At 45.9% G+C, this 22,560-nt stretch overlaps 1 protein-coding gene across 2 annotated transcripts in view; it reads right to left on the bottom strand.

Annotated features, from left to right (window-relative positions):
- NINJ2 (ninjurin 2) overlaps positions 1 to 22,560 on the bottom strand; it is an 84,395-nt gene that overhangs the window by 4,627 nt on the left and 57,208 nt on the right. For both annotated transcript variants that reach the window (XR_012643904.1, XM_074983778.1), the window contains exon 2: positions 2,396 to 2,627. Coding sequence is in view for 1 of the 2 variants with exons in the window: in XM_074983778.1 (XP_074839879.1) it covers positions 2,396 to 2,627 (232 nt within the window). In the remaining variant the exon portion in view is untranslated. The remainder of the gene's footprint in view (positions 1 to 2,395; positions 2,628 to 22,560) is intronic.

Raw genomic sequence — 22,560 nt, 5'->3', positions numbered from 1 at the left:
CAAGGGAGTTACAGCCCTCTGTTGTCCGGATTCATGCTCCACTGTCGTTCCTCACAGTGCCAAACAGAGATGTGCTGGCATTCACACACCAGTGCTGAGTGACAGGCCTTTGTTTATCTGCTGAAGGGATGACCCAGCCGTGATGGGGTCTGTGGAGACTTTTGCCAAGTCCGCTCTGTGTCTGTGCTAGGAGCACTATGACAGCAGCATTGTAATGCAGACTTCAATTACAGCAGTGACACGAAGGGGGGTGGGGGGTGTCTTCTGGTGCTGTGGTAAATCTGCAAATATTTCACAGCCTGAGCAATGCAGCTGGGTCAGCCTAACTTGCCAGCATTGCCCAGCCTGCAGACGCAGAGACCGGGCCTCGGCAGACTGCTGCCAAAGCCCATTACATTTAGGGCGGGTGAGGAGGATAAGGCAATGGGAGGTTTTTAGACACAGCAGAGGCACTGGTGTGCTCGTCAGGGAGGGCCAGGAAACATTTCTGCAAGTGGAGGTGGGGGACACTGGAGAGGGTGGCAGAGGGAGGGGAAGGGGCTTAGGGACAGCTGGCTGCTCAAACGTTCCTTCAGAGTATGTGTGCGGAGAAAGGGGTCGGGGCAGGCGGGAGAGGCCCTGGAAACAGGTATGCGACAGTTCAGGCACCTTGTAGTGAAGCAGATGAGCCTCCCTCTGAGCCTCAGGGAGAGGAACACCCCCCCACCCCCAGTGGGTAACGCCTCCCTCCCTGTGCGGAAAGGGCAGAGGGGTAGGAGAGGATGGGCCCTGCACTCAGGGGCTCTGACTTCTGGACCAGCGCTGAAGCTGTGCTGCGTCCCACCCTAGAGGAGACCAACTGTGCTGGAGAGGAATTGCTGGGGCTGCCAGCCACCATGTACCCTGAGGAGACTGGGAACTCCTGGAGGACTGAGCAGTGCCCAGGGTGGGTGGTAAGAAGTAGCCCAGGGGAACCAGACATTAGGCCAGTTGTGACAGTGGGAAATGACTCAGTGTGTTTTGGTGACTGCCCAACTGGCCTTGTGATGGACCACTTGATACCGTTGGGTCCCTGAGCTGGGAGCCGTGTGGGCCTGAGTATCCCTATCCTGGCTGCTCAACCCACCCCTAGGGAGGTGACCTACTTACCTGGGCCATATTTGTGGCTCACCCCAGCTCTCAGCCCCAAGCCCAGTGGTTTCCAAACGTTCAGGGTCACAGTCCCCGTATGCCTCTGGGCACCCCTTGCCCTGAGCCCAGGCCAGGAGCTAGGGCCTGCAGCTCTGCGGGAGGGGAGGGTGTGGTCAGGAGTAAGGGGGCTGCAGCTGGGAATGGTCTGCGAGAGCAGAGCTGCAGCCAGAGGCTGCGGCTGGGGACAGAGGTGGGAGCAGACTGCAGCTCAGCAGTGGTGAGTGCTGCCAGTTGGGCCCATGGGTCGGTATGGAGCTGTGGGCTGGGCTGAGGCTGCAAACAGGGCCAGCCCCAGGGAAGGGAGTTGGGCCACAGCTGGGAGCAGGGCTGGGGGTGCAGAGGGGCCAGATGGCTTTCCTGCCTTCCTTCCCTGCTCCGCGTGGGGGCTGGCGTGGGCCTGCTGCACCCCCGTGCCCAAACGTGCACCCCACAGTTTAGGGACCTCCCTAGACTGTGATGCTGTCTGCACCAGCCTGAAGGCTGAGGCCAAAGGGACACTGAATTGCTCTGCCAGAGCCAGGAGACTGTGGACTAAGGGCTGCTTATTGGTCTACCTTGTCCAGAGGGCCAGCGCTACAGAGAGTGTAAATCGTCTCTGGGCTGAAGACACTCTGTGACTCCACCCTGAGCAGAGGGCCAGAGCCCTAACCTGCTAATTGACTGCTTGCTGCTTGGTGTTATGAGGCCAGGTGGCTCTCTCTGAGCCGGATGGGGAGGACAGTCACCTGACCACCATACACCACCACTGTCAAGGGCCTTTAAGCACATGTCTAGGACCAGCCATGAGTGAGAGCCCTGAAACACTAGAGACCCAAGTTAGCTGTTGTACAAACCACACAAGGACAGGTTTGGGATCGATTAAATGAGGGTTGGCCAGGATCGCAGGCAGAATCATTCTGTCAGGCCTCTACCCGGGGCAGTATGGATGAGGGCAAAGTGCAAAGGTGTTATGCAGGTCATTGGGGAGGAGGGGGACATGCAGGGGTGCAATGTGGGGAGATGGCAGAAACAACTCCCCATTCCTAGTACAGTGATGGGAAAGCAGGGGCGTGAAGGAGTGGCAAAACTCAGGGCTAAGATGGAGGAGGAAGAAATGTGCTGCTGGCAGATTTACTAATTTGACGGAGAAATAACGTGAGTCTTTGCTCCAGCCACCTGATTCCTCCTACCAAGCCCTGACTGCTGCTGACGGATGAGACAAAGAGCAGATCAGAAGATATCTTACCAATGATGATAAGGAGTATTCCAATCACCACCTGGAAGAAGAGAGAGATGCTGATGAGCGATATCAGGGTGGCATAATACTGGAACGAAACACCCTGCTCCAGCACTGCTTTGAGTTGTGTGACATTGGCCATGAAGAGCGCCACATCCAGCATGCTTTCTGCTACGCTCTTCTTCGTTGCATAGTGGTTGATGTTGATTTGATTGTCCCTCCTTGAGCCAGGATTCCCTGCCTGGGGAGAAGGGAGAGCGACATCCAGTAAGATTCCTAAGCAGACTGGCCAGTCAATTCCAGTTTGCATACTAGCCCCACCAAAAGGAGTCAATGTAGGAAACTCAGTGGACATACCTTAAATCTGAAAGGCAACAAATGTAAAACTGTTACAGGACTCCCACCACACACACACACTCTCTCTCTCTCTCTCTCTCCCTCTCTCTCTATTAGCTGGTGGATCTCACTGACACAAGATAACTGAGGAGACTATAAATTCAGCGAGATTACAAAAAGAATTGGACATTTGTTTGATCACTAAGAATGGCCAGTCTGAAGCAGATGGAGTAACACACCCCAGGAGTTTTGAAAGGGACATTTAACCCTCATTCTTCCAGGAACAAAGCAACCATAATTTAATGGTGGATTAGAGAGCAGTATTCACTGTGAACAAGGTACTCCAGGACTATCTGCAGCAGAGCTCTTACACCTTCCTCTGAGGCTTCTACTGCTGGCTGCTGTTAGAGAAAAGCTACCAGACTCAATGGATTATGGGTCTCATCCAGTCTGGCTATTCCTAGCTTCCTGTTCTTGAAACCATTACACTCCACTCATGCAAACCATCAGCTGCTCTAAAACACGGACACACAAGGTCAGTTGATGTATGTCAGCCTCTGCAGGGAGCTGCAGAGGCACTGAACGACAGGTCTGCTTGTAAATAAACCACAAGCCAAACTCAGTCAGAGGAGCTGGGATTTGCATTATGTGAGCTATGGCTTCATAGTGGACAAGAAGGCAACTGTGGCATGATGCATTTTAGGGCTTTCTGGGCCGCCTTTTGACTGCAGGTTGCACTTGGCTATATCTCATTTAAAGAACACAGAGGAGAAGAGCCAGCTACTGCTAGATCCTGCCAGCAACTTCCTCTTCCTTGCCTGTGTCAGCCATCCTGACTGAATTCTGAGTTCTGCAGCCAGCATAGATTCACTGTCCTGACTCAAATGGGCACAGGCACAGGGGAGTGCAAGTAAGAGACACAGAAGGGCAGGAGACAATGATCTTTAATAATTCACTAGGAATGTGATCAGATGGTAACAAATCTCTAGTGAAGGAAAGAACGGAGATTCTGAAGGATCTGCCTACATCAGCAGGACGCCATGAAAAAGACATAACTAATTTAAATTTGTAGCATGCACAAGCTATTTCTCACTCATATTCCCCAGAGCCTGAGAAAGCAGGAAGATCATCCACTTCCTAGTTTTCTGGCTAGGTAGCCTTTACTGAACTCCCAATTTTGAGTTTATCTCTTTAGCTGAGCCTTTCCTAATTGGGTCTCCCATTAGGTGGCCCGTTAACTCTACAGAAGAGAACCAGCTACAGCTCAAAGGTGATCATTTTAGCTCCATGGCATAACTTGTTGATCCCTCTCTCCTTCCCCACATGCTCAGCAATAGAGGTTCTGTGTTTCTTCTGCTCTGTGCAGGAGAGAAGGCAGGGGGACAACTGTTCCCACATTCAAGAAGTACTGGCAGGAGCCAGGGGATGGGACTCCATGCAGATGGAAACACTGCAGACCCTTGGACTGAAAGAAAGAGGTGAGCTCAGCCTAGTGGAGGGTGCATCGGAGGGCTTTTGTTATGTCTAATGTTTTGTAACTCTTGAGTGTTTTGACATTAAAAACTTTGGCTAACAAATTCCTTGTCTAAGCCTCTGTTCCTTGCTGTCTTTGCACAGGGGTACACTAGCAGCCCAGAGTGCCTACAGCATAGGGAAACATTAGCAGGTGCTCAGCTCCCACTGGAAGACAAGCTCCCTCCTCAAATCCCTTCCCCCAGTGCCTCCTGCCCACCAGTGGCCCTGCTGATCTACTCTTTCCCCTCTCTCCCAGTGCCTCCTGCCACCACAAGGCTGTTTTGTGGCATTCAGAGGCTTCAGAGGAAGGGGGAAGAACAAAGATGTGGCACACTCAGGGGTGGAAAGAGGCAGGGTGGGGGGAGGGAGGTGGAGTGGGGTCAGGGCCTGTGGTCGAAAGACAGGTCAAGCACCCCTCAGCTAGACTGTAAGTGGGTCCAATGGCCCATAGCTAGGTGGAGCTCTGGGAGAGCATGAATCCATAAATGGGGATTTCAGGAGAGACAAGTATTTCAGGGTCTAATGCGCTGGACAGTGTCATCTCATGTCCCAAGGAAATGGGTCTGACAAGCGGTCAGCATCTGGGATGGTGCCCTGGAGTCCCGGAGCTAGAAACAGTGACTAGATTCTAGTTGCGTCTAGTTGAAGTGGAATAATGTGGGATACAGGAAGTGGGTCCACTAATAACAGACTGAGGGCCATATAGACTGGGATACTGGGCCAGGTTGAAGCAACCCGATTTTGCTTCATTTATATGGTTTCCTCCTGTGTTTTTCTCCCATTCTGGAGGAGGCAGCACATCCTCCCAGTGAGATAACACTGGGCATTGATAACTTCTCTTGTGTAATGATGAGTTAAGGAGATGAGAACAATGCTGCTCAGCAAAAAAGACAGTGATTCTATCAAACAAGTGACTGGCACAAGTAGGCCTAGCCATCTGTTCCTAACCACTTACTCAGAGCCAAATAAAGCAATTTGGTTGGTCTTCTCAATTGAAAACATTTCTTGTTTTAATCTGGTGTGGGGCACCCTTTAGCTTGAATGAGAAATCACAGAACTACAGGGCCAGAAGGCACCTCAAAACATCATCTAGTCCAACCTCCTGGGCTTAGCCATGACCAAGTAAATTGAGAGGGCCATCCCTGGCAGGGGCTTGTCTAATTTGCTCTTCAAAAAGTCTCAGATGACAGGAATTCCACAACCTCCCAGGGACTCCAGTGCCTCACTAGCCTTACTCACAAAAAGATTCCTAATATCTTACCTAAAACTCACTGGCTGCGGATTAAGACAATTACTTCATGTCCTACCTTCAGTGAACAATGAGGACAACTGATCACTGTTCCCTTCACTATGGCTCAATGTATCTGAAGACTGTCATCAGGTTCCCCTTTACTTTTCTTTTCCCAAGACTAAACATGCCCATTTTTGGTAACCTTTGCTTGTAGATCAGGTTATGTAAACCTATCATTTTTGTAGCTTTCCTCTGGACTTTCTCCAATGTGGCCACGTCTTTCTGAAAGCATGGCGCTCAGACCTAGACAATATTCTAACTGGCCGCGTCTACACGTGCACACTACTTCAAAGTAGCGGCGCCAACTTCGAAATAGCGCCCGTCACGGCTACACGTGTTGGGCGCTATTTCGAAGTTGAAATCGACGTAAGGCGGCGAGACGTCGAAGTCGCTAACCCCATGAGGGGATGGGAATAGCGCCCTACTTCAAACTTGAATGTCGAAGTAGGGCACGTGTAGCCGATCCGCATCCCGCAACATTGAAATAGCGGGGTCTGCCATGGCAGCCATCAGCTGAGGGGTTGAGAGACGCTCTCTCCAGCCCCTGCGGGGCTCTATGGTCACCGTGTGCAGCAGCCCTTAGCCCAGGGCTTCTGGCTGCTGCTGCGGCAGCTGGGGATCCATGCTGCATGCACAGGGTCTGCAACCAGTTGTCGGCTCTGTGGATCTTGTGTTGTTTAGTGCAACTGTGTCTGGGAGGGGCCCTTTAAGGGAGCGGCTTGCTGTTGAGTCCGCCCTGTGACCCTGTCTGCAGCTGTTCCTGGCACCCTTATTTCGATGTGTGCTACTTTGGCGTGTAGACGTTCCTTCGCAGCGCCTATTTCGATGTGGTGCTGCCCAACATCGACGTTGAATGTCGACGTTGCCAGCCCTGGAGGACGTGGAGATGTTATTTCGATGTGGCTACATCGAAATAAGCTATTTCAATGTAGCGTGCACGTGTAAACGTAGCCACTGAGTCCTACCAGTGCCAAATAGCGAGCGCATCCCTAGGGGGTGCGGGGCCTTGGACAACTTCCCTCAGTGCCTCAGGCATGTGGCCCAGAGCAACCCCACTGCAGCAGGAACTTCCCCGCTCTGCCTCTGCTCCAGCCATGACCCACGCCACCAAACTCTGGCTCTGCTCCACCCTCACCCCCCACTTTCATACGTCTCCTCCACTCTCTTACCTGACGCCCTCTCCCTCAAGCAATGTGAGACGGGGGATTACTTTTGAGTCCTGGCACAGGACAGCAGCAGGGGTCGACCCCCCACCACCCTCACCCCCAACTCACTGCAGGGATGGGAGCCAGAGCGACCTGGCAGAATTCTCCACTCTGCCTGCCACCCTCTTCCAAATTGCTGTGCTCCTCTTCACCACGGTGGTGGGAAGCAGAGCACCCTTAGCTGGGGTGTTGTGCTTCCTGCTGCCATGGTGAAGCAAATTGCAGTGGGCTGGCAGAGGGCACCATGGCAGAGCAGAGCAGAGCAGGCTGCAGGTTGCTCCAGGTCCCACTGATGAGGTGAGTGCAGGAGGTGGGACCAACCCTTGCTGTTGCTCCAGCCCAAGCCCCCCCAGATAATCCCCTGGGTCCCAGCATAGGACTGTTGAGGTGGTGGCTGCAGGGCACCCCAAAGCACAGGCCCTGGGGAGGCCACCCAGAAGCGTCCTATGGACGGCACAGCTTCACTGAATAGAGCAGGACAAGTACTTCCTGGGACTTACGTACGACACTCTTGTGAATACAGCTGAGAACGACTTTAACCTTTTTTGCAATGTCATCTTACTATTGACTAATCTTCAATTTGTGATTCATTGTAACCCACAAATCCTTTGTAGCAGCACTACTGTGTAGACACTTATGTCCTACTGTGAAGTTGTGCTTTTGAGTTTTCCTTCTTAAACTTCACACACTGTATTTCTCTGTACTGAATTGTATCTTCTTGATTCCAGACCAATTCTTCAATTTGTCAAGGTCACTTAAATTCTAATCCTGTCCTCCACAGTGCTTGCAACCCCTCCTGACTTGGTGCCATTCACAAATTTTATGAGCATATCCTCCGTTCCATTAGCCAAGTAATTAATTAAAATAATGCACGGTACCAGACCTAGCACAGACCACTGAAGGATCTCACTAGGTAATGGCCAGTTCTACAGAGAATCATTCAGAATTGTTCTTTGAATATGGGCTTTCAAACAATTTTCCACCCACCTTATAGTAATTTTATCTAGACCACATTTCCCTAGTTGGCCTATGAGAATGTGATATGGAACTGTGCCAAAAGCCTTAATAAAATCAGGATATTTCATGGCTGCTGTTCTCGTATCCACTAGGCCCATAACCCTGTCAAGGAAGGAAAATAGATTGGTTTGACATGATTCATTCTTGACAAATCCATCCTGACTGTTTATAATCCTATTGTCTTTTAAATGCTTCCAAATGGATTGATTTGTTCTGGTATCTGTCCAGATATTGAAGTTAGGCTGACAGGGCTATAGTCCCCTGGGTCCTCTTTCATCCCCCATATTAAATTAATGTGACTAGGATGGTGCAGTATGGAAGGTGATGGGCTCAATGTGTTTGTAATAGGCATAAAATACAAACAACTTTTTTCTGTCTTGCTGGGACCAAAAACAGGACTACATCTCTCATAAGCACCTGCATTCACTCACTGCCAAAAGTATGGATTGTCCAATCAGCACTTCCTCCTCTGGGTCTATGGCTTTGGTTACGGAAGTTGTTTTAGCTCTTTGCTTAGCCCTTGTCACGGCAATGTAAGCAAAATGTCCATGCTTGAATGCCAAAAATTAGGCACCAATAGGCAACTGAATAAATGACCTGATTTTTCAGAGATGCTGAATGCCACAAGCTCCCATTTTCAGCTGAATTGCAGTTACTCAGTGCATTGAGGCTTTGGCCTTCATAGAGGATTCTGGCCATTATAACAGTAATATCAAATTTCCCTATAAGCATTTGGATACCACTGTTATGTTTGCTCCCAGGATAAATACAGCCCAGAAGTGACTTTAGAGTTGTCCCTTTATTCTGGGATTGCTGACAATGTGAGGTGTATCAAGGCCAGCAGTGCCCTGAGATACAGCAAAGCCAAATACATGCAACAAGGTCAACTGCCGTATTTTATGTGTTGACTGGAAAGAACTGAGTCCTTGTCCCATCTTGAAATGGTTTCACCTTCATGTAGCGTGAGACGCTCCATCTTTCTCCCACCATGTTGTCAGGGAAGAGAATTAACAATAATACAGACTCTAGACACTGTCCTGACGCTGGGCTCTATGTATAGCAATTACCAGTATGAGGCATTTCTCAACTGATAATGCATCACAAAGATGGATAAGTATAATTATCCTCCTCTTACAGACAGGGAAAATGAGCCCCAGAGATGAAAATCATAGGCTATGACTACATGAGCGAGTTTTGCCTACAAAACTCTGGTTTTGTCAACAAAACTGGTGGAATGTCGACACACAAAATGCATTTTGTTGCCAGTTTGTTGACAAAACTCAGCACGTTCGCTGTCAGCATTCTGACTCTCAGCCATGAGGCATATCACTGCTGTTGACAGATTCTGTCAACACAAGAACTGTGTGGACACTCTGGAGGGCCTTCTCTCGACAGGCAGGACATCCAGAACAATGGCCAGCCCTGTCTGCAATGCTTCTGGGGGCCTGTTTTGTCCAGCCACTCTGTCGACACAGTAGAGCGCTCTTCCGATGCTTTTGTGTATGGCCACTCTGTCAACAGACGTTTAGCTGGGAAATCTCTTCTGACAGTGTCTTCTGTCAACAGATTGCTGTAGTGTAACCATAGCTATAGTGTTTAATGGCAGATGGGATCACCAGATCTTGTACTCTGGCTTCCTGTATACCACAAGCTATCATAGGCTTGCCCAACATCATACAGCAAGTCAGCAGCTGAGCTGGAAAAAGTGCAAAGGGTCCCTTCAGTCCTAGTTCTACTTATTGAATAATACTGCTTTCCACTTTTCATATTAAACAAGCCTCTTACCCACAACACTGCTATCCTTAGTGCAAAACTCCTGGTGATCTGGGATAAATTCCCTTTATTTTATCTTTCTTATATGATATAGTGATAATGTATATCAAAGGGTGAGGTTCTGGCTGCTTGTGTCCAAGGTCTAGGCCTTGTGCAAAAAAATTTACAAAAACCTCTTTCGTTTATTTAAAACAGATGCATTTTAGAATGTAGGTTTCATTAAGTTATTTTTTATTTGTGGTGTCAGAAATACAAGCAGGGAAATGTGCAGGTTTAAGTTATGAGTTTTTGTACTGAGTGCGTAACATAAAAACCTATGAAGTCACAATGATATATTCCCAATATGGCCACAAGATGGTACTTATCATCGCACTTATCACACAGGTACCTGCAGCTCCAGATTGCTTCCTCTGGAGTTAGGGGTGTACTATTCAGTAATTCTGAATATCTTCTCCAAAGTTAATCAAGCTTGGACACCATAAGAAGCCACTTTGAAAAATGTTGCCCAGAATAACATGCCTAACTATACACAGAGCCATTGACAGCATTGGGAACAAAAATCTAGATAAACTGATTCCCCCTTCTCTACTCTACTCAGTAGACTGAGCTCCCTACCCCTGCCCCTCTTCTAATTACTAAACCATGTTCCTCTCTGTGACAGAATAGTCTGTGGGGCGTATCAGTCAGCCCTCCCTGTCCTCTTCTGTGGCCCTTTAAGGTTTTTTGAGGGGTCTGATATATAAAAGGACCTAGGAGCAGGGTCCCCTCTAATTGTTTCCGTGCATGTGGAATAAATTTTGTTATGTGCACCAAGGCACCTGGGGGTGTGCACCACCCGTAGAAATACATGCTGCCCACTGTGGGTGGCTGTGGGCACTCTGCTATTTGGCTGGGTGGCACTTGACTCCTTCCTGGGCGGCATCCCAAGTGCTCAGTTTACAGGGATCTCTGCCTAGGAGATATTCAGCTGGTGGATGAGACAAGATTTTGAGCTACACAGAGCTCTTGTTGAGCTAGAGAAAAATGGTAAAAGACAAAAATAGATACTGGTAGAAAGGAAGCAGTCCTGGGAACAAATAGTGTTTGGGAGGAAACTCCATTACTGTGTCTTTAAGGGCTGGGGTCCCGAAGCCTTGCAGAATGAGCTAGCCAAGGTTCCCTTCTTGAAACAGGGGAGTTACCAGACCTGTGGAAGATGTTGACAAACAGGAAAATGGTAGAAGCGGTGGACAGCAGTGGTGAGGGATTGAAGGATCAGTCCTTAGCTGCCTTAGGAACCCCAAGGAGAGGGCAGGAAGGCCTGGGTACCCTGCCTCTCCTCCAGACCCAGAGAAGGAAGTACAGGCCTAAGAACAAAGGACAAGAATGAGGAGCCCTGAATGAGCACTGAGCTCCTGGCTTTGGACTTTTCTGTTAACCCTAGTGGGGGACCGGACTGTGCGGTGACAGGGTGGGAGGGCTAGGCAATGGAAGCGCCATTGTTGCAGAACGGGCAGATGGGGAAAAGCAATGCTAGAATAACCACTGCCATGCCATGGCCTGCTCTAAAGAGAGTCTTTGGTGGTAACTGTGCCCTGTGATTGCCCCCTCATCCAAGAGATACATGCCAACACACAAACCCTGGGCCATGGACAGATATGTAGAACTGTGTCATGCATAGTCCTGAGCTATTAGGCATCTACAAGGGCATGCATGCACACAGCAGTGTGAATAATTAAAACATGTAGATTATAGTTAGAGAGAGTGCCTAGATTTGGGTTTTGTCAAGCACCAAACATATTGGCAGTGTTCAGAAGATAAAAACAGTAACAAATCCTGCCATGAGCAAAAGGTGGATTCATTCTTCAGGGCCCATTCCCTTCTCTGTCTGCAGTGGTTAGTTTTTGTAATAAGGCCACCTGTTCGGCTGACAAGGAGTCTGACCCAAAGCCCACTGAACTCACTGGAAGCACTCCCATTGACTTCAAAGGGCACCGGGTCAGCCCCAGGAACCAGGACTGAAATAGATTTCTGTTATGTAAAGGCACGGCCAGGGCACCTTAATCATGAACACTTCCCAGAGAGTTCATGTAGTATCCCAGTGACTGGGAGACGCAGCCCTTCTAGTAAGGGCAGCATCTAGATGTACAGAAGAGGTTTTAGTAACCAGATAACTCTGAAATCAGAAAGGATCTTTCTAGCAAGCTCACAACAGCCTGAGGGGTTACAGCCAGCTCCAGCTGAGGTGCCTGTTTTTCCACTGCACTCGGTTCAGTTTATCCTGTGCTCAAAGCCCTTTAATTTTCTTTTCACCTGCTACTTTCTGTCTGAGTGTAGACTGTTAATTGTGTGCAGCGGGAAATGTCTTTTTTCCTCTGTGTATTGCCTCTAGCACAATAGGCACTCCTCCCCCACTGGGGACAGAGTTCAGAAGGACTACTGTAATATTAAAAAATGGGTCAAATTCTCAGCCTTGTGCCAGCTGGCTGAAATGGATGGAGCCTTCCTGATTTACATGGCGCAAGAGTCTGCCCAATAGCTCATCTTACTACCTCTGACTGTATTGAAGATACCCGGGAACAGAAGGTTAAAATAGAAACATAATACCACACAAAGATCAGGAATTTAGCCTTTAAAATCTCCAGGGTGGTGCCTGGAACGGAATACTTGAGCCCAAGCTGTCTCCTGGCTGTGGCTTGCAGAAGGGACCTGTCTAGTTGGAACTCAGAAGAGCAGCATGAATGAGTAATGAAGTGACATAGCTGCACGTAGGCTCGCACTCCTCCTCTTGCCCTTGCCCTCCGGCTGACACTGTGGTAAGATTCCATTTCCCAGCTGTCTGGCTGGGTGCTTGCAGCCTGCAGAGACCTGCCCGGTGGATCAAATATGTGCTCTGCCTCTCTCAAACGCTTCTGGTCTCTTTTGTCTCGGGAGCTGGCCTGCCCCATCTTCTTCCCTTTCTCTCCTCGCGCCATCACTTGCCTCTTCTAGCTTCTTCACTCAGTACTTTTCCCCTTTCACTGCTCCTTCTGCTGAGATCTGCCTTTTTCTTGTGAAGATCCATCCCCATTTCCCCTGCCCCCCGCCCCCTGTTGCTAGATGCTCCTTCTCTCTTTCTCACACATAAGGGCAATCTGCACTGCTGTGGTAGGATGTTCTCAAATCCCTTGGCTCTCAGCTGATGTTAGAGTTTTCTGTGCTACAGAGCAATACAAATAATGTATCACTTAAATAACCGTCCTATCAAATATATATTAATCCTTCTAGTTAAGTGTATTTATGATATTGAACTGAACTTTATAGGTTCTCAGGGTTTCCTGAGCTGGGGTGCTGGGGGGGAGAGCTTATTTGCTTAATTCAGTTGACATAAGGAACTTGATATTGAAGAACAGCATGGCTCCACCAGTCACCATTTGCTGATGGGAGGGCGGGAGGTTTGATTGTTGGACAGAAGTAGGAGAGTAGAGAATGAACCCTTTTTAACATGCAGAACGCTGGAAGTGCACAGTGAAGGATTAGCTGAAACAACTATTAACAAAACCAGGATGTACAATGTACCTAATTCAGTAACTTCTATTTAACACCCGAGGTAGATTTATGCCAGTGCTGGGGAAAGCAAGTAGAGGCTAAAACCAGCCATCCAGCTTCGCATGAGAAATTAAAAGTAGGTTAACAGAGAAAATGAGGCTATAAAACAATGAAGAGCAGCCGGGAGGCACAACAGTAACTATTGCATTGTGCTTACGAAGCTAAAAATGTGAAGATGAATAAATCCTCAGGCCTGAATAGCTTATGCTATGAAATGCTGAGAAAAGCTTGGCTTAAACTGCATAGATTGAAAACAAATCCAAAGGTGAAGTGTGTTTATGCCCATCCTTTCAGCCATATCTGCTGGCTAGTGTACATTTATCTTCAGTTTCTGTCGACAAAATGCATTTTGAGTGTAGACGCTTTGCAAGTTTTGTTGACAAAACCCTAATTTTGGCTACAAAATTCTCTAGTGTAGACGTAGCCAAAATGTGTATCGAAATAGCACTCTGCTATTTAGAAATAGGCTCTATTGTGTGTGGATGCTCTCTTTTTGGATTAGAGCCCCTGGCAGCACTAGGGCTTATTTTGAAATAGCCCTTATTCCCTGTGTCTATACAGCTGCTATTTTGAAATATTAGTTTTGTAATAGGCACTATTCCTCGTAGAATGAGGTTTACAGAATTCGAAATAAGCCATCCACTATTTTGAATTTCAAAATAGCGGTTTGGCCACTATTGTGCCTAATAGAGGCCATTATTCTGAAATAACTTTGCTGTGTAGACACACCCAGGCTACGTCCACACTATCAAGATGTTTTGGAAAATCCGGCCCTTTTTTGAAAGAACATGCAGAGCACACAAGGGGGAGAACTGTGTCTCCTGCTAAGAATGACATTTCTTGTCCTTTCTAGACTACGCAATATGTGTCCTTTCGAGTCGAAACTAAAAGACCGTGGCTCTTCTACCAGAAGCCCTCCTCTGCTCCTGGAGCAGGAAGAATGCCTCCTTTTGAAAGCTTCTCTCAAAAAAAAGTGTGTGCAGGTGCTCTGCGGGCCCTTGTTTGGAAGCGCATTCCTCATGGCCCCAGATGTTTTGATCCCTGTCCTTTCTCTCGAAAGAGCAGGGTCTGTGTGGAAGCCCTCTATCGAAAGAGCAGATCGACCTTTCAGCCTGCTTTTTTGTGTGTGGATGCACCCTTTCAAAAGAAGGTTTTTTTCAGAAGAGATCTTCCGGAAGAGCCTTTTTCGAAAGACTGATATAGTGTAGATGTAGCTCCAATGGGAGAAGCCCACAACGAGCTGCTGCTTTTTAGTGTGGTATTTAATAATAGTTGTGCTTGTAGAAAGGCAAAAATAAATGGAAATATCACCAGCCAGAACAGCAGAAGGGATTGGATTTTGGTAAGGGATATTTAAGCAGAGTACAGGGGTGGTCTAGCAACTGGTTATCACGTATTTATGTGAGAAAAAGCACTGTGTGGCACAGCAATGGCTTCTCAATTTAAATTGGTGTTAAACCAAGTTGTTTAGGGGCCTGCTCTGTTTCTGGATGTTCTGCTGCATCAGTTGTTATTGAAACTGTCTTGTCAAGACTGGAACTGCTGTTCTCTCCATTATGTAGGCTGGAAAGGACAAGAAATGTCCTTCTTAGCAGGCGGCACATTTCTGCATCTTGTCCATGCAAGCATCTCCCGGTACCCCAGAGTATATCTCCAACATCGTTCTGAGCTGCTGGGGCTTGTTCTTACATTGCAGAGTTTATGTTGCCTTGTATTGTAATAACATAACATTTCTGGATTTGTTCTGTTATTGTCTGGGCTAGGGTATTTCACCTGTTCTGGGATTTATTTTGGCAAGCGGCCAATTTATTAATTACATTTTTAGGTTTGGTGGGGCATTTGTGGGTTAAGGTATTGGACTGAGGCTTAAGAAATTTGCAATAAATTCTGAGCTGTCATTGAAATCCTGTGTGATATTAGGCAGGTCACTTAAACACTGCACCCTCCCCCCTCCCATCAGTAAAAGGTAAATTACATTTTATATGGTACTTTTACTCCTTTTACTCATCTTCTCCATCTAAATCAAGAGTTTCTCCCAGTAAGTATGATTTTTTTTTCATTAATATAGCAGGGTGTAACTAGTGTACAACTTAGCTAGTAAATAAATGTTTGATCTCCTACATCAAATGCGTTGACATGTTAAGGTCTATCCCTACGCTCTTTTTTTTGCAGAGATTCTCTTATTTAAATTCCTTTACACACACACACACACACACACACACACACACATTTTTTGTGCCAATGAACCGAGAAATTTTTGGAAGTGTATGGTTTAAGTGCTCCAAAGCAGGTCAGTAGAAGACAAGGTTGCTTCTAATAGAGGTTGTTTGAAACCCAATATGGGAAGTAGGTATTCCATCATGCAAGGCTTTGGTGAGATTTCCATCCAGTTACGGGTATTTTGGTGCAATCCTTTGGTTCCTGAAGTCAATGGGAGTTCTGCAGTTGAGGTCAGTGGTGCAGTATTGGCTCCCTATTGACCCTCAGGCTGGTCACACTGGACAAACTGAGGAGGAGACTGACTTTGGATTGTAAGTAGCAGAGCTGGGATGCAAGGAGAGTCAGGATGAAGTAGAAGTGGTGGATGTGCTGGGCTGGGTTGAAGTGGTCATAGCTATTTTTACTCTTATAATGCTTAGAGAAAACCACTGAAATCGGGATCCCGCTGTGCTAGATTAGTGTTTTTCATCCCCTTTTTATTTTTTTACTGCAGACCCTAAAAATTTAAACATTTTAATACTCTAATGTAATACTTGCCTGGCCACCTCCAATATGGATAGCACATTATGTTCACACTAATGTAGAAATATTCACATACTTGTGGAGCACCATCAGCCAGAATGATGGGACAAGCCCCAACATCCAAAACAAAATCAGTAAAGCCAGGCACACTTTTAGGAGCTTAAATGCAGTCTGGGAATCATCAAAATACAACCAAAACCAAACTCAAGATTTTGCAGAGCTGCGTACTTTCAGTACTACTTTATGGTGCAGATGCAGGGGAATGAGAAGCTAAGATTGTCCAAACTGTCTTCATTTTATGCAACCTGCCTCAGAAAAGTCTTCCGTACCTTTTGCCCCAGACCAATCTCAAACCAAGATCTGCTGACACCGTGCAGCCAGGAGGATATGAGCACCATCGTTACCAGGAGGAGTGGGGGATGAATTGGTCATGTTGAATGGATGGAAGCTGATTCCATCACCAGAGGAGGAATAAGATGGACACCTGAAGGCAAGCGAAATTGAGGCTGCTCAACAACAACATGCTGAGGAGCTGTGAAAGCTGAGGTGAAAAACCAGGGGCATGGCTGGGGAACCATTGAGAGGTTTGACAGAAACAGACAGGAGTGGAGGAGCTTAGTCACTGCGCTAAACACCAGAGGTGTAATGGGAAGATGATGATGATGATTAAATTTCAAATACAGGTGAAGACCCCTTTTGAAATCTTTTACATAGTCTGTGAACCTCCAAATGTTGCAGGCTGCAGGTTAAATACCACTGTGCCAGACTACACAGAAACACTCTGTGAGAGGGAGTTCCTGCCTGGAAGAGCCCGGAGTCTAAATAGGCAAAACTCACAAGCAGGGAAAGCAGGGGAAAGGATTATATTCCCAATAGTCATATGGGAATGTGAGGCACAGACTTGCCCACAATCATGTGGGAAGTGTCAACAGCAGAACTGGGTGCTGAAGCCAGAGTCTGAACAAGTTTTCTCTGAAACATACTGCTTTCCTCCACTTCCTTTAATCCTCCTCATGAATCCAATCTTTGGAATCCTAGTCCTGTTCCTTCCGCCCTTTCTCTCCAGTTTTCACTTCTATTTGCTGCATGCTTAATCCTCCATGATATGACCTCTGCTTTTCTGGGCAGAGATATTGCACTAGGGATGAGATAATCACCAATGAAATGCTGAGGCTCACCCTGGAATTCAGCTGTTCAGAGAATTTACATTTCTGAACCAACTGGAAAATCCAGGTAAGGCCATCTTCCTTCTCTGAACTCAAACCCTGAATTGTAATACAAAATCACTGCTGCAATATCACCATGATAATCTCTTACTGTCCCACTTAATCAGCCTAATCTGTCATAAGCAGAATGTGGGCTGTCATCCCTAGTGGTTAAAGCAAGAGTCAGGTACTGGGATGTCAAAGTCCAGGACACACCAAACTGAGTCAGATGTTAGAAGGTAGACTGGGTCAAGAGTCAGAGTCCAGGGTTTCTCATTAGCAGGTTCTGGAGCAGAAATAGGCAGAAAGTCTGTGTTGCTGTTCTGACAGCTCCTTTTCATGGTTTCCTGCTATAGATACCGATATTGGCCAAGCCAGGGATGTCTGAGACTGCCACTCTGACCCTGCTGCACGATACTTCCTGTAGAGCCCAGCTACACATAGAGGGCACTCCAACAGGAGCACAGCGAGTCCTTCTTTTGGCAAGGCTGAGGCATGGATGCCCTAGGGCCCACATGGTTCCATCCCCATAGAGTTTGAACCTCTCTAGTCCAGCACTTGTGCTGAATGAGAGAGTTTGCTGAACCACAGGAGGTCAATATTGTCTGGCACATTACCAACATTTTCACTGCTTACGGGGCTCTTAGAAGACATTTAGGGGTAAGTTACAGATAAATAACAGCACAGAACACTGAGAGCCAGGACTGATGGCTGTAAATAAACTTTATGGGACCACAGGAAACTTCGCCACACCCATGATAAGTGGTTATCTGGCTACCAAAAATCATGCTGGATTATGCATGTTGCCAGACAAGAGAATGCTGGACTAGAGAAGTCCAACCTGTAGTTTCCACCAATGTATTAGGAGGTCAGCCCTGAAGAACGGGATGGGGAGAGAAATGATTTTTCAGGCTGAAATAATTTCCTTCCTATCCGGACAGAGAGAACCCAAAGTTCTGCTGCTAGCCTAGCCTAGCTCTTCTTCCCAGAGAGTGAACAATTCCCTTCACAGAGAACTGTTACATCCAAAACCAGTGAGGAGTCCTATGGAACTTTGAAGAGTAACTCATTTGGACATAAGCTTTAAATCTGTTACCCTTTAAGGTGCCACTAGATTCCTCCTTATTTTTGCAGATATTGACTAACACGGCTACTCCATTACATCCAAGTGGATCCCAAATATTCCACAAGGGGGCAGCAGGGCACAGGACCCCTAGCAACCAACTCACCAGTTCACATGAGTCCTTCCCTTGTCACTGGAGTGTCATGCTTCTGTCAGAGAGGTAGCTGTATTAGTCTTCTTGTTATGCTTCTTTTATGGGGCTGTTAAACTACAAGAGTCTAAGTTGGTGATACTCCAGTCCAGTGTTCAGTGGTCACCTGTGAATACTTTAATTTTAAATTGGGATCATACACTTGTTTGTGATGAATACTGAAGGCCAGGCAAGTGTTTATAATGTTGGGGCAGAGAGCTGGGGAGGTACAACACGAGTTCTCATTGTTTTTTCATAACATCAGAAATGTCAAGTTTGGTCTTTCTTGGTTTTGCAGATGGCTTTGTTGGATGAGTTGTAGAGCTGCTTGTATTTAGAATATGGCACACACACACACAGAGCGCATCTTCTAGCCTCCACACCATCCCATTGACAATGGGGAAACCAACTGTAGAAAACTGAGGGAACTAATAAGAGAGTCTATATAATGAAGAGTGATAACAGTTTACATACATTATAAAATGATATGGTATATTTATCAGAATGGAAATGGCTACTGGGCAAGAAGATCTTACCTCTGAAAGACTATACAAGACTTAGATTGATATAGTCAAAGCAGAGGATTTAGTCACACAACTCCTGTTAAAATATTGGACTTTGCATGACTAAATGTTATAGCTGGCTGTCAATATCTTAACCTGATTTCAGACATCTTCCACAGTAATCATCAGTGTAGTTCTATCCATATTGACTACGTAATAGCAAGAGTAGTGGAAAAATGCCAGTACAAATGAGTTGTCAGGATCAGGTGATCTAATATTGCATTGGTAAACAACATTTGTGTTCTTTCAGTCAAAATCAAATTAGGAAATTAAATTTAAACTGGCCAAGAGTTAACGAGTTCATTGAAATGCAGAGGAAATGGGTACTAAATGTGTCTCATGATCAAACCAATAATGGATAAGGGCAGTAGAACTAGACTGTGCTTCAAAGACAAATAAAATTTCTGCAAACCAGGTCAGAGTTTTATTCAGTGGCTACGTCTACGCTCGTGAGTTCTTTTGAAAAAGCTGGTGGACTTCTTCCACTCCTGGATGAGGAAGAGTCCCTTTTTTCTGAAAGGTTCTTTCAGAAAACAACGTGTACATGCCCCAGGGACCCTTTTTTTGAAAGACCACTCCTCATGGCACCAGATTTTTCAATCCCTGGCCAGTTTTTTCGAAAGAGTGGGGGCTGTGTGGATGCTCTCTATCGAAAGAGTGGACCAATTTTTTGATCTGCTTTTTTGTGTGTGGATGTGCTCTTTTGTAAGAAATTTTTTCAGAAGAGATCTTGCAGAAGAACTTCTTCCAGAGGATTGCTGTAGTGTACATGTAGCCAAAGAGTGATGCTCAGGATCAGCAACTAAAGGTACTGGCTTTAAGAAAGAAGGAAGAACTTCTGCTTTTTATTTCTGGTTAATGGGCTGCATCTTTTGTGTATGTATCTAAAACAAGGCAAAGTGAAAAATTGTGAGGACCATTTAGTGACAATCATAACATATACTAAAAGAGGACAGGTATTTGTCCCTGTCTAGAGGCCAGTCCATGTGTGTTTTATGTATGTTTTCATCTTAGTTATCCTCTCAAACGGAAGAAACTTAAGGATAGGTTCCAGGTACCAAATTTACTGTCAAATCAAGCAGGGTCAGTTAAAATAGTTGATTTTCTAGAGATCTAGGATTCACAAACTGGTCAGCTGAAGAGTCAAGTAATGTTTACTGACAATCAGCTGACCATTTATTTGACCATAGTCAAATATTCCAAGAATGGCTTGATGTTGGCAGTGACCCACCTTTTTGATTGCATCATGGCATGGTTGTGAAATAAGCTAATATTCTGGGGTGCATTAACAGAAATGTCATATTTAACACAAAGGATGTAATTGTCCCAATATCTGGCACAGGTGAGGCCCTGTGCAAACCACGTTAATGTGTTGAATTTGAATATGAATGTTAGTTCTCAGCATTCCCTCTGTAGACAGTTGTTAAAGTCCCTTTTCAGTAGAACACAAACTTTCAGGTCTTTAACAGAGTGGCCCTTTCGTCTTAAGAAAAGACTGAAGAGGTATCTCCTAACAGCCCTTAACATATTAGAAGACTGTTATGAGGAGGACAGTTATCAATTCTCCACATCAGCTGAAGTAGTTTGTGGTAAGGGAGGTTTATATTAGTTACTAGGAAAATATGTCTAACTACAAAAATAGTTAAGCTTTGGAATAGGTTTATAGGGGAGGATGAAGATTTCCATCATTGGAGGTTTAAGGACAAGTTACATAAACACCTGTCAGGGTAATCCATGTTTGCTTGGTCCTTCCTCAACAGAGTAGGATAGATTAAATGACCTTCTGAGGTCCCTTTGAGCCCTATGTTTCTATAATTCTTTAATTTTTTAAGAAAATTTCATTTTTTTTGTATCTGAGTTAAAAATAACTTGGCTAAGTAATCTCTCTTATAATGAGGCATAAATAGCTATCTAAAGCTAAACCTATTACAGACTATAGTCTTTGGAGGTAGCTGGGATTTTTTTTGTTAATGTTCTAATAACTTACCACTTAAAAATACTTGACTTGTCAGTTACCCAGATACCCAAACCTTTATAAATATCATACTCATAAAGGTCAAGACTGGTTTCAATATTTATTGGGAAGCAAGGAGGAACTCACCAAGTTCAAACTGACATAAACTAACCAGCAGTTGTTAACTGGTAGTAAATCTAAACAATGCATTTATGCATTTGAAAAGATTATTTTACAGCCTAATCATTTACCCTGTGTTGTGGCTAACGTAACACCAATTTTCGGTGCTTTATGGATTTGGACAGAATACCTAAAATGGGTTGTATGTTTGGATAACATCCTAGTTCTGGGAGAAACCACAAGTGCATTTGTGTAATTTGAAAGCTTCACTGAGCAGCCTACAGGATTAGGGGGTGAAGTGCATATGGGTGAAGAGTTCAGCGGGGAAATGGTTTTTATTTCAACATATGTTATGTGCTTTATTTAGAAGAGAGAATTGATGCTTTAGGGTTTAAAACAGTTAAAAATACAAAAGCTATGATGATCTAACATGCTGTGAACTATCTTGATATCGTGAACTGGGGAAAAACTATGAGAATAAAACAAAACCTGGAATCCTAGAGTAAATTGTAACTGCAGTATTTAAAAAGACACTAACAATTCCAGGAAAGCCAAAGCAGTCTAATTCCAATTTGTTTCATTGGACGAAAGTGTATCCCAATGTCCTGCTGGGAAAGTTCTCCATCTTGATCACATAGACTGAATTGTAGTTTCATAAATTTTGTGGTGAATTTTCTAAATGCTTTCTAGCCTTTTTTAGTATCCTTCCAAACAACACCTGCCCCTGATTTCTCCCTTCTCTTTCAGTCAGCCCCACCCCCATCATGTCTCTGCCTGACAAGCCTCATGGGCTATGTTTCCTGCTTCCAAACCTCATCCTTGTCAGGTTAGGGGTATATTGTGCATAGTCCCAGTTTGGGAAGTACAGGAATCCTTTCCCTTCTCACACCCACATCTGAAAAGACCATCACGTTCACTTCTTCCTGGAGTCCCCAGGAATGTACATCACCTCAAAATGAGGGAAATGTGGAGTTCATGGCAGTGCACCAGACAAGAAGGCTGCCCTAGGAGCTGGGGCAGGGATTGTGTCTCAGGCATAATCTCTCTCACCTGTGTGGCTTTATTCACAATAACATTAATGATCAGATTTGCGTCATGTTGTAGGACCCTGTCCACCCTTGACCTAAGCACCACTTAACTTGACGATGAACAGGGTAGAAGCAAAGGCAGAACCTCCTTCTGCCATCTGAGTTTTGAAAGCTATTCATCCTGTCCTGAATGCTCTAGTCCAGTTATTCAAAGGCAAATCTAATCCTGATCAGTGTCTGGTGGGAGAAGAAACACACAGCATTTGTCTGTAACCCAAAACATAGTTTATGGAGCTCATGAACAGGAGAGCAAAGTAATAAGAGAGTAGACTGTCAAAGAGGCTTATTAGGATCTCAGAAAAATGGGGCTGTCTAAGCTTTGGTATTTCTCATATGGCAGGTGCTCTGTGGAAACCTGAGGAGAAAGAAGTCAGTTAATACAGTATCCTGATTGACATTGTCAGGCTACTGAAGAAGCTTGCATGGCTAAATTCCAGTCCATTACAGCACAGTGCAAACATCAGGCACTTCCTTACTAGCATTGCAGGAGTTCCAAAACTTTCTGCAGAGGTCTTCCTTTGATCACTCTGGCACGGCATGTAAGT

Source organism: Carettochelys insculpta, chromosome 1, assembly GCF_033958435.1.
Source record: "Carettochelys insculpta isolate YL-2023 chromosome 1, ASM3395843v1, whole genome shotgun sequence".
Classification (NCBI taxonomy): Eukaryota; Metazoa; Chordata; order Testudines; family Carettochelyidae; genus Carettochelys; species Carettochelys insculpta.
This window is presented reverse-complemented; position numbering and strand designations above follow the sequence as displayed.